This window comes from Siphateles boraxobius, unplaced genomic scaffold (genome assembly GCF_051911475.1).
Source record: "Siphateles boraxobius isolate OS27281-9 unplaced genomic scaffold, OSU_SipBor_1 140, whole genome shotgun sequence".
Lineage (NCBI taxonomy): Eukaryota > Metazoa > Chordata > Actinopteri > Cypriniformes > Leuciscidae > Siphateles > Siphateles boraxobius.
The window spans coordinates 415,948-432,561 of NW_027508745.1; the positions used below are offsets into that span (position 1 = coordinate 415,948).

General features: G+C 41.2%; 1 protein-coding gene across 1 annotated transcript in view; it reads left to right on the plus strand.

The window, feature by feature from the left end:
- The first annotated feature begins 8,040 nt into the window (after positions 1-8,040).
- Positions 8,041-16,614, plus strand: part of LOC143738229 (glycylpeptide N-tetradecanoyltransferase 1-like) — a 30,607-nt gene continuing 22,033 nt past the window's right edge. The window contains exons 1-8 of the mRNA XM_077230250.1: positions 8,041-8,167; positions 8,290-8,389; positions 8,481-8,625; positions 8,701-8,819; positions 15,622-15,713; positions 15,792-15,908; positions 15,989-16,159; positions 16,271-16,379. Coding sequence (XP_077086365.1) covers positions 8,118-8,167; positions 8,290-8,389; positions 8,481-8,625; positions 8,701-8,819; positions 15,622-15,713; positions 15,792-15,908; positions 15,989-16,159; positions 16,271-16,379 — 903 coding nt within the window. The 5' untranslated portion in view covers positions 8,041-8,117. The remainder of the gene's footprint in view (positions 8,168-8,289; positions 8,390-8,480; positions 8,626-8,700; positions 8,820-15,621; positions 15,714-15,791; positions 15,909-15,988; positions 16,160-16,270; positions 16,380-16,614) is intronic.

Here is a 16,614-nt window from a genome sequence, read left to right on the forward strand (position 1 = left end):
TCAGATAAGCAAATTGTTTCAGCCAAATCACTAGCTTATTTTCTAAAATCAAAACATCAGCTTATAGTTCTTTCATGGTCAACACTAACAAGCTTTTGTTTTATCAAATCCCCCTTTTTTTGTTTTTACATTTAGCAACTGTTAATCCTGTAACACTGGATTACTACTTTTTATAATTCTTTCCGAATTCCTTACACTTAAATCTTTCAATCTTCTTACAACTTTCAAAAGTTCCATCTATCAACTTTCTTTTCTCCCTCATTTACTCGCACTTTCTTTTCACTTTCCTTAGTTCCTTCTCAGAACAAAACTTCAATATTGTCATTTAAATACTGTTGTATTTTCAAACCCACATCAATTTTTCCCCCAGTGTCAGCTGCAAATACAATTACAATAGACGAATCATAGTCTTCATCATATTAACCTTAATCTACTTTCTAACTCATATTAACACAGAATTGTCTTCAAATTTGTATCATTTTGGCACTTACTTTGTTTTGAGCCAGTCAAGTTATTGTTTATCTTTCCAATCAGAATCAAACTTTTATAAAAACATCATATCCGACATTGTTCATTATTGATTTTCCATAATCTTTAGACATAGCTGTCTTTACATCTTACGAATTTTGTATTATCATCAACACTAATTACAGAACAATCACTGTTCCATACTCCCAGTATAGCTGAACCTTCAGTCCCTCCTCAGTTATTAGATACAGACATCGTCTACAAACATAAATACCAGGATATATGCATTCGTTTTTATTTTTATAAAACTATAGTTTCCAATTCCTTTTATAATAAATGACTGTTGATATTTAATCCATCTTTTCACTACCCCCACTATAGACCCTTTAGGTTCAAAAACACAATGGTTATCAAACTAAAACTAAACATCTGCAAAGATGTTTTTAAAGTGAGGGCTTCAGAGCTGAGATCTTTAAAGCATTTGCTCTTTTCTGTCTCACTATCATGACTGTTCAGTTACTCTTCATACAGTATAAAGAAATTTAGCATGTCATCAATTTCATTAACACTGGTTTGAAAGCTTATTCTTCTATCAAATGGTAAGTCTGCAGTTTCAACTTAATATTATCATTATTCCTCAGTTCCACCTCTACACAGACAGCTATCATAGCTGCTTGCACCTTCAACTCTTGTTATAAAAATATGGCAATCTATTCTTCAATACCCTTGTTTTCATAACATTAATACAATAAAGCACATTCACATCATCATTTCAATCATTATTTGACCACTAAAATATAGAATTGTTCTCCATTTTGCTTAATGAAACATTCCTTATCTTTATATCACATTATTCCCTGTTAATCATACTCAATGCCTTATTTTATTATGAAACTCACTTTTCATGCCATTTAAACAGTTAATTTGACTTCCATAAATTCTGTCAGACATTTTATTTTCATCACATATAGTTTTCTACTATATTTCTTCTCAATCTTTCCCTACATGCTAGTTCCTTCTGTATCCTCTCCTTTCTTTCTACATCCTCAAGCCAACAATCTGTCTGCTCACATTCTTTACACACGACGAAAACGACCGCGACAACTCTGTTGCTTTTCACTGCTTTTCTTTAACTGACCTTTTTTTTTTTTTACAACATTCAGTCTTATTTTGCTCAGCGTCCCTTCTTCAGGAAAATCATGATATTTGATCAACTTTTCTATGTCATTTATATACATTTATGTCCATAATAAGAGCCCAAAAGGGCTCACGTCACTCCTTTGTTCATCTCACTGCATTGGCTACCACTCGCTGCTCGCATCAAATTCAAAGCTTTGACGCTTGCTTACAGATCTACCACAGACTCAGCTCAGTCCTACTTTCACTCCCTACTACAAGTCTACGTCCCTACCAGAAGCCTACGATCGGCCAAGGAGCTACGGCTCGTGGTGCCATCACAGCGAGGCACTAAATCACTCTCCAGAACATTCTCATTCACGGTTCCATGCTGGTGGAATGATCTCCCCACCCTCGTCCATAATGCAGAATACCTGACAGCATTCAAAAGACAACTGAAAACTCATCTCTTCCGTGAGTAGGCCTACTTAACATAAATTTTTTTTTTTTTTTAATTCTTCTCTTTTAAATCTTTCCTTCCCTTTTAAATCTTCCCTTGTCTGGCTTTTGCTACTCTGAGCAATGCCTGAACTTCTTATTTTGAGCACTTCTTGCATCATTCTTCCCTCTTCAAGATGACTCGCTTGTTTTAATCCTCAAATGTAAGTCGCTTTGGATAAAAGCGTCTGCTAAATGACTAAATGTAAATGTAATGTAAATAATTATTTTTCATTTGACCGAAAACTTGTGTGTAACTTGCCTACTGTAAGGTGATCCCATACTGGCTGAACTGTATCTCTCCTGGATTTTCCCTCGACGCGTGCGCCTAATAATCTGTCGAACGTCTTCAACAGACCCGGTTCTGTCACCTCGATCCGGCAAGGTTAGCAAATATGCTCTGTAATTACGATTTACTCAAAATTCAATTCAATTCAATTTATTTGTATAGTGCCTTTCACAATGCATATTGTTTCAAAGCAGCTCTACAGCAAATTGCATTTCAGAATCTTTCCGTGAGCGCTTTTACTGCGCCCGATTGATTCTGGTTTACCTAATTAAATCAGGTGTGTTTCTTCCTTCCACTGTGGCTCTTCTGTCCACTTTTACAAAACTTTCTCAGGTTACAGTTAAAGATTTTGAGTGCACCAATAATTCAGTCGTGGTTCTTTCGTCCACCGCGACTCTTCCGTCCGCTTTACGAGCTAGTTTTCGGCATAAAATTGACTTGTAGTGACGGGTCGTTCGTGCTGGTTCACGTGTTACAATTACCGGATCTAAGAGCCGGCTCTTTTCAGTGAGACGATTCAAACGAGCCTGTTCAAGAAAAAGAGCCGGAATGCCCGTCACTACCTCAATTGGCCCGTACCAAAGAGATAATTCCAGCCACTGTGGTTCATTCACAGTTATATCAAATTACATTGCACAAAATAAAATAATTTTAGAACCCGAGATGCTTCTACTGCCACCGGATTCTTTCTGATTCCAGTGGGTTCCTCCTAGCCCTGATAGCAGTTTTGGCTCTTCTCTCTCAATTTGGCGAGGTAAGATCAAAGCCTGTGCTATGAGATGATCAATTCGTCAAATCCGCTGTCAGGACCAGAAGAAAACCTAAAGGAATCCGACTTCTGACACCAATTTGTTGAGGCAAAAACAATTATTAAACAAACAGCATCACAGCGTAAGAGACATCAGGATCCAAAATGTATTTATAAAGATTTATTCTTGCAAGAATAGTTCCCAGTCCAACCACAGTCCAGCTGCAGGAGGAAATGAAACATCGAGCAGGGGGCTATCAGCAGTCTTATACTGTTCTATCTCTTGTTTAGACAAGAGGAACTAAGGAACTTTATGACTATCCTAAAACCAGGGGGTTTTATCACCTCTGAAGTCAAAGGTCACTTGCCCAACTACGTGCTGAGTGTCTCACACACACCTCCAGCTCTATAAACATAACAACAGAAAACAGGGTCCTCTGTTTCTCGTACACAGAACACAGATAAGGAACTAAAATCAATGAGAATATAAAAATTTCTATTACACAAATGACTGAATATCCCTGACAAGTATATTGATTGCATCGTAAATGTTTATATGGTTTTTAGTGCATGGGACGCTACATGTAATTTAGTTTTTTAATGAGATTTTACCAATAAATAGGTTATAATAAACCTGGTTCATTTTGACAACAAAGCAGTTGAATGCAACAAGCTTGTAATCACGACTTCTGAAATGGGAATTTCCGATAGCAGGCGAATGAAGCATTAAGCTAGGTTTAGGCCTTAGTTCAATTAGGACATTTTAGTAACTTTTATAAACATGCCTTAGGAAAAACATTACTGGTCTCCATCTTTGAGACAAAACCATGGTGCTGACATATTTTAAGATACAAAAACAGCTAAAAAAATTATTTTAGTCTGTGACTAGGCTTAAGCCTTGTCTTTGAAACTGGGGTTAAGACTTTTAATCAAGTTGTAATGGAATTGTAATGGAATTTTTGCTATAAGGTGTCTGTACTTTTACTCAAGTTTAGTTTTCAGGTACTCTTTACACCTCTGCACTTCTGACCTCATCGCGGACGCGGCATTATGCTTTGTCCATTTACCTCGGATGAGGAATGTCGTAGCTGGGAATGACCGACTTCCAGTATACAGGTCAGAAAACAAAGCTTGATGTGTCCAGACCAACCATTATTGTGCTTACTCTTTCGGGAATACAAACTCATAAAAAAAACTATTTTGCATAGATAATGCCGAAGTATCATGTCCACAAATAGAGATTAAATAGTACTGTGTGTGCATCACTGAGTTTATTCAGACACAGACAGTAAACAGAAGTGCTAATAAACACTATATTACTACTGTTTCACTACAGTTGATGCACTGAGTTGCCATATTGGAATCTGAAGTCAGGGTTGTTGCCTTTCTCACTCTGACTTGATGGGGCGTTCCAGTTAAAAGTTCCTACTGGGTACGAGGAATTTCCCACTTCAACAGACAAATGGAACACACCCTTAATATAACATGGATTGGCAAACAGTATTCGAATAACGTCTTCCTCTTACACAAGTTGAGAAAATTCTCTCCCTTCTTTCACGGAGCCTCATAATGACAACTACAGCAGCCATGTCAAGCATAAAATGGGTTAAGACATGCTCTAAGACATGCCCAGTCACAACTCTGACTTGAGGGGGTGTTCCAGTTAAAAGTTCTTACTGGGAACGAGGAATTTCCCACTTCCTTTGAAAAGTGGAACACACCATTAACATAACATCGATTGGCAAACAATATGTTCGAATAATGTCTTCCTCTTACACAAGTTGACAAAATTCTCTCCCTTTTTCACGGGGCCTCCTTATGACAGCTACTGCAGCCATGTCAAGCATAAAATGGGTTAAGACATTCTTTTTTCTGCGTTTAACAATAGGCCAAATAAGAAAATTTACTACCGCAAACCTTAGTAAATCACATTGCATTAGTCATTTAAATACTCTCCTTCCATCAATTTTGCATTTGCGTCTCCTCTTTTGGCCAATTGGTTCCCAAAATGATAAGATGTCGGAGGTGTAGGTTAACTATAACCTTTACACTATGATTTTGTCCCCGAATTTGAATAACTATTGAATAATACTTTTGGCCAGGTGTGGCGAGCAGGACCAGGCAGATGGCCGTGGGAGAATGGCGCGAGGCCGGTGGCGTGATTACTAATGAGTGCCACCTGTGCGACTCACCGGTTTTTGCCTGTTACATGATGTACAAAGTCAACTTTAATTTCATAACTCAGGGAGTACTTGCTGTATTTTGCCTTGTTTTTGATGCACTTTAATGTACTGTATGGAAAAGATGATTCTCATCCCTCTCCCGCACGCATTAGGATAGACCTATAGAAAACAATATTTGACTCTCTTTCTTTTCTTTGAGTTGCTGTAAAAAAATAATTTTGGAAAAAATATTATTTTAAGGTACTTTATGATATGTTACCATACGGCAACAACATACAGTAGTGGAAATTTTTAGAACAAAAATTGCCATTTAAATTTGATTTTTTTCAATAATACAAATGCCTTGGGAGTCCTTAACATTTGACTAATCAACATTATATCACTAGCATTAATGTTGTTATTGTTACAGTTTAACAAATTGCAACTGACCTTTCTACACTTAACAAAAGAATAAACCCCCATTTTTCATGAGCTGAACTCAAAAGATCTGAGACTTTTTCAATGTACACAAAAGGCCTATTTGCCTATAATCCATCCACCTCACAGGTGTGGAATATCTATGGGGGTAGAATTTTTGCATTATTCCAAATAAATAGATTGTGATCCACAAATAAATATAAAGAGATTCACAAAAATATATCAAATTCACAAATAAATAGATTAAGATCCACAAATAAATGTAAAGAGTTTCACAAAAAAAATAAAACTCACAAATAAATAAAATTAGCTTTGCAAATAAAAATATATGTTTACAAATGTGTTTTATGCCCCAAACACAACTCGGCCTGGTATTTATTTGTGAACGCTTTCTGTGCATTTGTAAATCCCCTCACGCATTTGTGAATCGGTTCCTGTGCATTTGGAAACAATCCAACAATCTTTTGGAAACGGGGTGTTTTAACCACACAAACAGCTAATTTGAATAAAGCTCCCATTACAGATGCTTTCAGGGGTGTCAATATCTCCAAAATTAATCAGATCAAGTTCTCGCCCCGAGTGTAAAGCCTAACGTGATTGGTTGCAGCGAGAACGTGCTACGATTGGTCAGCTCAATGTGGCCGTTATCGATTGGCTTAGGTAAAGGGTGGGTGGAGTCCACTTATTTGTGGATTTGTCTGCATGTCGACTCTAGAAGTGTTTCGAAAATTCACAAATGTGTGAGGGGATTTACAAATGCACAGGAACCGATTCACAAATGCGTGAGGGGATCAACAAATGCACAGGAACCGATTCACAAATGCGTGAGGGGGTTTACAAATGCACAAAAAAACGGTTCACAAATAAATGCCAGGCAGAGTTGTGTTTGTGGTTTAAACAACATTTGTAAATATATTTTTTATTGGCAAATCTCATTCTATTTATTTGTGAGTTTTATAATTCTTTGTGAAACTCTTTACATTTATTTGTGGATCTCAATCTATTTATTTGTGAATTTGATATATTTCTGTGAATCTCTTTACATTTATTTGTGGATCATAATCTATTTATTTGGAATAATGCAACAATTCTACCCCCATACATATAAAGATGCTTAATAGACAGCATGATTATTGCACAGGTGTGCCTTAGGCTGGCCACAATAAAAGGCCACTCTAAAAAGTGCAGTTTTATTGTACTGGGGTGGGGGGATCCGGGGAGTTCCGAAAACCAAGGCTTCCGGTGTCAGTCACTTCCAGTTATTAGAAAAAAGTTTATTGTGCTTCTTCATGTTCCAATAATGTCCTCCTCTGGCATTAAAAATAAATTTACAAATAAAAAATAATTTAAACAAACTGATATTTTTATATAAATTTTAAACAAACTGAATTTTAAAACCATAATATAGGAGCTAATTTTGTCAGGGTTGCTGGTTGTAGAGATGCATATAATGATGGAGTATACAAAGTACTAAGTATCTTCATTCTAATTCACAAACTAAAACACCAGAGATCACTGGAGATTATAGTAAACACAACCACATAAACTTAGATGAGACTGGACAATGGAACATATGAAACTGAGGGCTTAAATACACAGGGGATGATTAACTGAAACAGAATAGATGTTGACTGATTAAGAACCATGGAAACTAACTTGCAAATCAGGCAGGCAAAACAGGAACATAACACAGAGAAAACAAAACCAAAAGAGGTTACACGTGACAAATTGAAACAAATTAGGTGAAAAATGTCAAGAGGGTTACTAACAGTTATGGTTAGGGGTTGGTTAAATCAATTTAATGGTTTAAATAATTTATTATTTAATTTATCATTCCTGAAAATCAGTAATACAAATACAGAGTTGAATAGATAGTGCTATAAAATAGTACATCGGCTACTGCTAGTACATACTACAATAGAGTTTTAGAAATGCAGTCCTGGAACTGCAGCCACTGGAATTGCAGTATCATGCTATTCATCTTGGCACATTATAGCAAACCAAACCTTTTAGTTTACAAAAAACTTTTAAATCATTTTTCAATCAAAATTCAATTTTGTTATGATGAAAAACGCAATAAAAATGTATCAAAGTATTGTATCATAAGGCAAAACATATATTGCCCCAGTGAGGCTATCTAGTTGAAAACAAGTTTATAGGAATTTTAACACATTCCCCTTAATTATGCACCAATGGTTTAAACTTTACTATTAGTGGCTCTGAAAGCAAGCCAAAAAGTGTTATGCTACGATAAGTGATCACTGTGTATGGGTGTGGAGGGCAGCTGATTGGTAGATACTCATGTTGAAGGCTGGGTGTCTCCCTCCTGCACTAACAGCACATTAAGATAAGCTCCTAGCACAAACACCCACAACTACAGAGCTGAATGATCACTTAAATGGCTGCTCCAATGCCCAAAAACACTTTCATGGCCAAGCAGAAAAGCCTGTAAGTGCTGTATCTATTCATTGTCATTTTTCTCTCGCTCACTCTTTTAATTCTATTTGTTATTTTATTTATATATTATTTATTATTTTTCGATTATTTTAAAATGTACTGCTTTTAAACAGCTTAGAGGAAAACAGGGGTGCTGAAGGCAAGAAGAAGAAGACAAAGAAACACAAGGACCAAGCATGGGCTAAAGAGGGGCCACAGGACGCTTTCAAAATGGTAACTAATAATCCATGTCTGTCTATGTGTATCTTTTTTATGAGATGTATGAGTATATTACCTGTTTCAAATAACTTTAATTTGTTTACAGCTGGACTCTCTTCCAGAGGATAAGCAACAGGAGATTCAAAAAGCCCTGCACCTGTTTTCTTTTGATCAGGGGCCTCCAAAAAGTCTACTGGAGGCTCATAAGCACACATACCGCTTTTGGGATACCCAGCCAGTTCCTAAGATAGGTATGATGGACAGTGCACAGTTAGAAACAACATTACCTGTGTGCATCTCTACAAATGGCATTCATTCTCTTTTAGATGAGGACGTGACATCATATGGACCGATTAAGTCAGAGATGCCCAGCGTTCGAGAAGAGTCGTATTCACTGCCACAGGAATTCATTTGGGACACCCTCGAACTGGACAATCAGGAGCAGGTGAGAGAAAGGACTTTTTGAACTAATACAGTCCCAAATTTATTTATTGAACAGAATTGAAAAGAAATGTCATTGAAATCCAGGGATGGACAAAGTACACTTTAGCTAAAATATAGATGCCTTGATGAAATATTACTCTAATAAAAGTTTAAGTACTCTTTTTAATTTTCTAATGTAGCAAAAAAAAAAAAAAAAGAGTATCAAAAGTAAGTAAATGATGAGGACTACCCTTGTCAAAACACTAATTATTCCTTATTAATATTATATTATCTCTGTAATTATTACAGAAGTAATATACTTTAAAAGAATATATGCAAACTGAATGTTTTCGGACACTGATTCCATGTTATTTAAAATTAAAGGAAGATGTATTAGTTTAAATTTATACTCAGTGCAGTTAGTTGAAATTAAGAGTGCTTTTTTGACCCACTTAAAGGGTTAGATCACCCAAAAATGAAAATTCTGTCAGTAATTACTCACCCTCATCTTGTTCCATTCCCGTAAGACTTCCGTTCATCTTCGGAACACAAATTAAGATATTTTTGATGAAATCTGTGTGGGCCTCTGAGTGAGTTGTATGTCAGAACGTAGGCTCACTATTAGCCGACGCTGGTCATGTGTGTGATGCCTGTGATGCTGGCCAATAGTGAGCCTACGTTCTGACGTACAACCCAGAAGCGCTGCGCTGTTACACTACGTGAACTCACTCAGAGGCCCACACAGAAGAAAATGCGTAGTTGAATAAATTCGTTATTTTTTTTTTTTTTTGTGCACAAAAAGTATTCTTGTCGCTTGATAAACTTAAGGTTGAGCCACTGTAGTCACTTGGATTATTTTAACATCTTTACTAACATTTCAGGGCTTGCAGATATCAATTACCTAGCAGTGTCATGGTCGGTAAAAGAACAGGAAGCAATAGCAGTTACTCAGTATTTATTTGAAGGACAACAGTACAGGAAAAGACACGGGTGTGGACAGGTAACGCAGGGACTTCGATGGTCAAGGTGCGGTGAATCCTCGTGAAGTGCCCAAGACGAGACGAACAATCCAACACCGAGTTGACGAATCCACAGGAACACAAGGACGGGGAAAACTGGAACCAGACGCGAACACCGACACCCAAGACATACAACAACGATCTGACAAAGGGAATGAGACAACAGTGAGTATATAAAGAGTGAGGAAGATTGACTGCAGCTGGTGATGAATGATGATTTTCAGCTGGAGCGGATCAAGGAATGACAACACATTCACGCCCACTACACACGTGCTTTCATACCACAACATAAACACGAGACGAGAAGGAACATTGGATCTGAATACCGTGACAGTACCCCTCTCCTAAGAACGCCTCCTGGCGTTCTCAGACCTCCTTACCTGACGATTGTAATCATCGATCAAGGAGTGATCCAGAATGTCTCTGGCAGGTACCCAACTTCTCTCCTCCGGACCGTAACCTTCCCAGTCCACCAAGTACTGGAATCCGCGCCCCCTCCGCCTAGAATCCAGAATACGATCTACCGAATAGGTGGTCTCCCCATCTACGAGACGCGGCGGGGGGGGGACCGGGACAGGCGGATTAATGCAAGAACGAAACACGGGTTTAATTTGGGAAACGTGAAATGCGGGGTGAATTCTCCTGTACGCAGGAGGTAAACTAAGGCGGACTGTCACCGGACTAATGATCTTGGTGACAGCGAACGGGCCAATAAATTTGGGAGCAAGCTTATTAGAGACGGAGCGGAGAGGAATGTTCTTAGTAGAAAGCCACACTTTTTGACCGACGACATATACGGGAGGCTTTGACCGGTGGCGATCGGCCTTAGCCTTGGTGCGCGCCCCCACTTGGAGTAAAGTCTCACGGGCTCTAGTCCAAGTGCGGTGACACCTCTGGATAAAGGCGTGAGCAGAGGGGACCGCGACCTCGGATTCCAGACTGGGAAAAATTGGTGGCTGGTAACCTACACTACACTCAAACGGAGAAAGGCCCGTGGCCGACACTGGTAAGGTATTGTGGGCGTACTCCACCATGGACAGCTGTTGGCTCCATGAGGAAGGATTCTTGGATACCAAACATCGTAACACCCTCTCCAGATCTTGGTTGGCTCTCTCGGTCTGGCCATTGCTCTGAGGGTGAAACCCTGAAGACAGACTAACCGTCGCCCCCAGTAATCTACAAAATTCTTGCCAAAATTTGGACACAAACTGGGGTCCTCTGTCAGAGACCACGTCTATCGGGAGGCCATGTAAGCGAAAGACGTGGTCAACGACTGTCAACGCTGTCTCCTTAGCTGAGGGTAAGGGAATAAAATGGGCCGCCTTCGAGAACCGGTCCACCACAGTCAAAACGATTGTGTTACCCTGGGAGGGGGGGAGGGCGGTGATAAAATCTAGCGCGATATGGGACCAGGGTCTCGAAGGGACTGGCAGCGGTTGGAGGAGCCCATCTGGAGGTCGATTGGAAGTCTTACCAGTGGCACAAACCGAGCAAGCCAAAACAAAACTGTGGATGTCACGAGCCATAAGTGGCCACCAGAATCGTTGCTTGACTAAAAACTTAGTACGATTAACTCCTGGATGACAAGCTATGTTGGAACAATGGCCCCACCGGATAACGTCCGACCTTAATCCCTCCGGCACAAATAAACGACTCGGTGGACAGTCGGGCGGAGGCGTTACCCCTTCTAAGGCCTTCTTGACCTTCGATTCGATCTCCCATACAAGTGTGGAAACAAATAGGGTCTCCGGTAAAATGCACTCGGGAGTAGACGGGAGTAAAAATACGAGACAAAGAATCGGTTTTGATGTTCTTAGAACCCGGACGGTACGAGATAGAAAAATCAAAACGACCGAAAAAAAGTGCCCACCGAGCCTGCCTGGAGTTCAATCTTTTGGCGGTTCTGATGTACTCTAAGTTCTTGTGGTCGGTCCAGACGATAAAATGTACCCCCGAACCCTCTAACCAATGTCGCCATTCCTCCAACGCTAACTTGACTGCCAACAACTCCCTGTTACCAATGTCGTAATTGCATTCAGCTGGGGATAAACGGTGAGAGAGAAACGCGCAAGGATGCATCTTGTCGTCTGTGGGAGAGCGCTGGGACAGCACTGCTCCTACCCCCACCTCTGACGCATCGACCTCCACCACGAACTGCCGTGAATAGTCAGGGGCAACGAGGATGGGAGCTGAAACAAAGCGGCTCTTGAGGTTAGCAAACACAGCCTCGGCTGTATCTGACCACCTGAACGGAGTTCTGGGGGAGGTCAAGGCGGTCAGAGGCCCGGCTAGTAGGCTGAAGTTGCGAATGAAACGCCGATAGAAATTGGCGAATCCCAGAAACCTCTGTAGGGCCTTACGGGAATCTGGACTTGGCCATTCCACCACAGCCTTAACCTTGTCAGGGTCCACACGCATTCCCTCAGACGAGACGATGTGTCCTAAAAAAGGAACAGACTGTGCATGAAAATCGCATTTCTCCGCCTTGACAAAAAGCCCATTCTCTAACAACCTCTGAAGCACTTGTCGTACGTGTTGCACATGTTCCTGGAGAGACGAGGAAAATATCAATATGTCATCCAGGTAAACATATATGAATTGATCTATCATGTCTCGCAACACATCATTGACAAGTGCCTGGAAGACTGCTGGGGAGTTGGACAGCCCGAAAGGCATGACCAAATATTCAAAGTGCCCCCTGGGGGTGTTAAACGCAGTCTTCCATTCATCCCCCTCCCTGATGCGGACCAAATGATAAGCATTACGCAAATCCAATTTTGAGAAGATGGATGCTCCCTGCAACCTCTCGAAGGCTGAAGACATCAACGGCAAAGGATAGGTATTCTTTACCGTGATGTTATTCAACCCTCGGTAATCAATACAAGGTCGCAGAGAGCCATCCTTTTTCCCCACAAAAAAGAACCCCGCCCCCGCAGGTGAAGAGGAAGGGCGGATGAACTTGGTTGCTAGAGAATCAGAAATATATTTCTCCATAGCCTCCCTTTCTGGGACAGAAAGCGAGTATAACTTGCCTTTAGGCGGAGACTTACCTGGCATTAACTCTATTGCACAGTCATAGGGACGATGAGGAGGGAGAGAAGCAGCCCTAGACTTACTGAACACTTCCTTCAGGTCATGGTACTCCTCGGGCACGTTAGACAGATCCCCTGCTTCCTCCTGAAACACAAAAACAGGCACAGACGGACAAGCAGACACAAGACAAGACTTATGACACTCCCTGCTCCACTCCAGTATGGTCTTATGCTGCCAGTCCACTCGGGGGTTGTGATAAGTGAGCCAGGGGTGACCAAGAACAATGGCTGCCAATGGTGAATCCATGATATAAAAAAAAATTGTCTCAGTGTGATTTCCAGAAGTGATGAGGGTGATGTCTTCGGTGATGAATGAGATGGTGGGAAGTTCTTGGCCATTAAGTGCATGTACCGCAATCTTCTGAGTGAGTGGTCTGAGTGGAATCTGAAACGTGTGTGCAAACGTGCTGTCCATGAAATTACCTTCAGCCCCAGAGTCCAGAAGTGCTTGGCAGTCGTGTTGGTGAGTTGACCATCTCAGTCTTACCGGGAGGAGTGTAGATGTGGATGAGGTCTTCTCGGCGGAGATCCCACCCGATAGTAGCCTCATACTTACTATCGGGCTTGGCCTTTTACCGGGCAGTTGTACGCAAAGTGTCCCGAACCTCCACAGTATAGGCAAAGGCCCTGGGACCTCCGCCTCTCCCTCTCCTCCCGGGAAAGCCGAGCTCGACCCACCTGCATGGGTTCGTGATCGAAGACAGGGCTGATCACGTCCCTGCCGCTGGACCGTTGACCCTCTATCCCTCCAGGAGAACGGGTGGACGAGACTCTGCCTCCGACTCAGGAAAGTCGCGCATCCACCCGTAGAGCTAAGTCAATAAGTCCGTTAAGAGACGTGGGGAGGTCCAGGGCGTAGATCTCTCTGTGGACGCGATCAGCCAACCCATGCAGGAACATGTCCCACTGCGCCTCCTCGTTCCAATGGCATTCGGCCGCCAGGGTTCGGAACTCGATGGAAAAGTCCGAGACCGACCTCTCCCCCTGACGAAGGTCGGCCAGTACCCTAGCGGCCTCTCTCCCCGCGACTGCTCGATCAAAGACTCTTCTCATCTCCGCGGAGAGAGATTGGAACGAGGCACAGCAAGGGTCTTGATTCTCCCACACCGCCGTTCCCCATAACGCAGCCTTTCCGGTCAGTAACGTGATGACAAAGGCCACCTTGGTTTGTTCATTCTGGAACGTTCTGGGCTGTAGGGCGAAATGCATTGAACACCTTGTCAAAAACGCTCGACAATATGCCGACTCACCCGCATAAGACTCCGGAACCGGTAGGCGTGGCTCAGATGGCGCGAAGATCTCCGGTGGTGTGGGGGGAACGGCTGGTGTGGGTGGCGCAGTGGGAACACGAAGAAGTTGGACCTGCTGGGTGAGCTCGGACACCTGCGCTACCAAAGCTTGAATCGCACGACCCGTGTCATTGATGTTCCTCTCGTGAGAGTCCAATCTCCGGACGTTGTGGTGGACGAACTCATCCAGCGTGGAAGATGCCTCTCCTGCTGCTTCCATTGTAAGGTCAGATCGTTCTGTCATGGTCGGTAAAAGAACAGGAAGCAATAGCAGTTACTCAGTATTTATTTGAAGGACAACAGTACAGGAAAAGACACGGGTGTGGATAGGTAACGCAGGGACTTCGATGGTCAAGGTGCGGTGAATCCTCGTGAAGTGCCCAAGACGAGACGAACAATCCAACACCGAGTTGACGAATCCACAGGAACACAAGGACGGGGAAAACTGGAACCAGACGCGAACACCAACACCCAAGACATACAACAACGATCTGACAAAGGGAATGAGACAACGGTGAGTATATAAAGAGTGAGGAAGATTGACTGCAGCTGGTGATGAATGATGATTTTCAGCTGGAGCGGATCAAGGAATGACAACACATTCACGCCCACTACACACGTGCTTTCATACCACAACATAAACACGAGACGAGAAGGAACATTGGATCGGAATACCGTGACAAGCAGACTATGAAGGAGTGAGCCAGCTCTCAGATTTCATTAAAAATATCTTAATTTGTGTTCCGAAGATGAACGAAAGTCTTAGGGGGTTGGAACAACATGAGGGTGCGTAATTACTGACAGAATTTTAATTTTTGGGTGAACTAACCCTTTAAGAAGAACTTTAGTACACTTTTATATGTAATTTCATTATTATTTGGTGTCTTTGAAATATAGTGACATATATTACCGAATGAGGTGACGAATTTATGCTACTGTAAAGTAAAACTTTTAATTTGCCCTTTTTTTTATTTGACTTTTTAAAAGTAAAAGTGTTAAGTGTCTTAAATGTTTTAAGAATCATATGAAAGTGTAGGCCTATAAGTACTCGTAAGTGGCCATTTATTCTACAAGTACAGTTTTTTTTAAAAAATATACTCTTTTTAGAGTATTGTAAGTGCACATTCAATATAATTAAGAACATTTTTTTTTTAAAGGGTACTGTTATTATATTTTTGCTCTTTGGTATACTTCATCCTCCTGCTCAAAATACCTGTTTTAAGAGAAAGCAGTCTGATAACACCGCCGCACAGATAGGATAAAGCTTAAATAGATTTTTGCATTTCTGCTTTCCATTTTTCGCATTTCTGCCCATGCACCAGTTGGGAATGGGAACTACAGTTACTGCAGTAAAAGAAAAACGATTATCTTTATCTTCAACCCTGTAACTAGTTTACTCCTTATGTTTCTCTATGTAATTGTAGCTGAGAGAACTTTGTGATTTCCTGAATGAAAACTACACGGAGGAGGATGACAACACACTTCGTCTGCACTACTCTCCACAGTTCTTGCTCTGGTGTGTTTGATCTCTTACATCAATATGAGCACAAACAACTGATCTTATAATTTCTCTATGTTTTTGCACTTATTTTAGGGCTCTATGCCCCCCTGGAGGGCAATCACAGTGGCACTGTGGAGTCAGAGTAAACTCCAGTCAAAAACTAGTGGGATTCATAAATGCCAATCCTGCTACTATGAAAGTATTTGACACGTAAGTGAAGATTTTTTTTTCAGTTGGTTAAAATTGTTTAAATATTTTTGGTTGATACAAATGACAAAGATGCTCCACAGAGAGCTAAAGATGGTGGAAGTGAACTTCCTGTGCGTGCACAAAAAACTTCGCTCAAAAAGAGTGGCACCAGTCCTAATCAGGGAGATCACCAGACGTATCCATCAGCAGGGTATATCTCAAGCTGTCTACAGCACCAGTGCAGTCCTACCAAAGCCTATTGCAACCTGCAGGTATGATGGAAATTGTCAGGATATTTCTCTTACTCTCCCAGACCACCGCTGCTGTTTTATTTGTGGTATTGTTTAAAACCAAATTTTGTTATTCTTTATGGTTGTTAAAAGGTACTGGCACAGATCGCTGAACCCACGCAAGCTGATTGAGCTGAATTTCTTCTCTCTCACTCGTAACATGACCCTGCAGCGTGCCCTCAAGCTAAATCGGCTTCCTGAGGTCAGACTGCCCTACTAAGTCCCTAATTTTTCCTGCAAGTTTAAATTCTGATTGTCATTGAGTATTGGTTTATTATGTCAGTGAGTATTTTTTAAAGTAGTTAATTGTTTTACAATGTTATAGAATGATTTGAAATTAATTTCTCAACGAGGCATACACGTATAGTAGGTGTAAACAGGGGGGGCGTGCACCTGAGACCTAGGCAGCGTTCGGCCCCGACAAAACGTAGCATAAC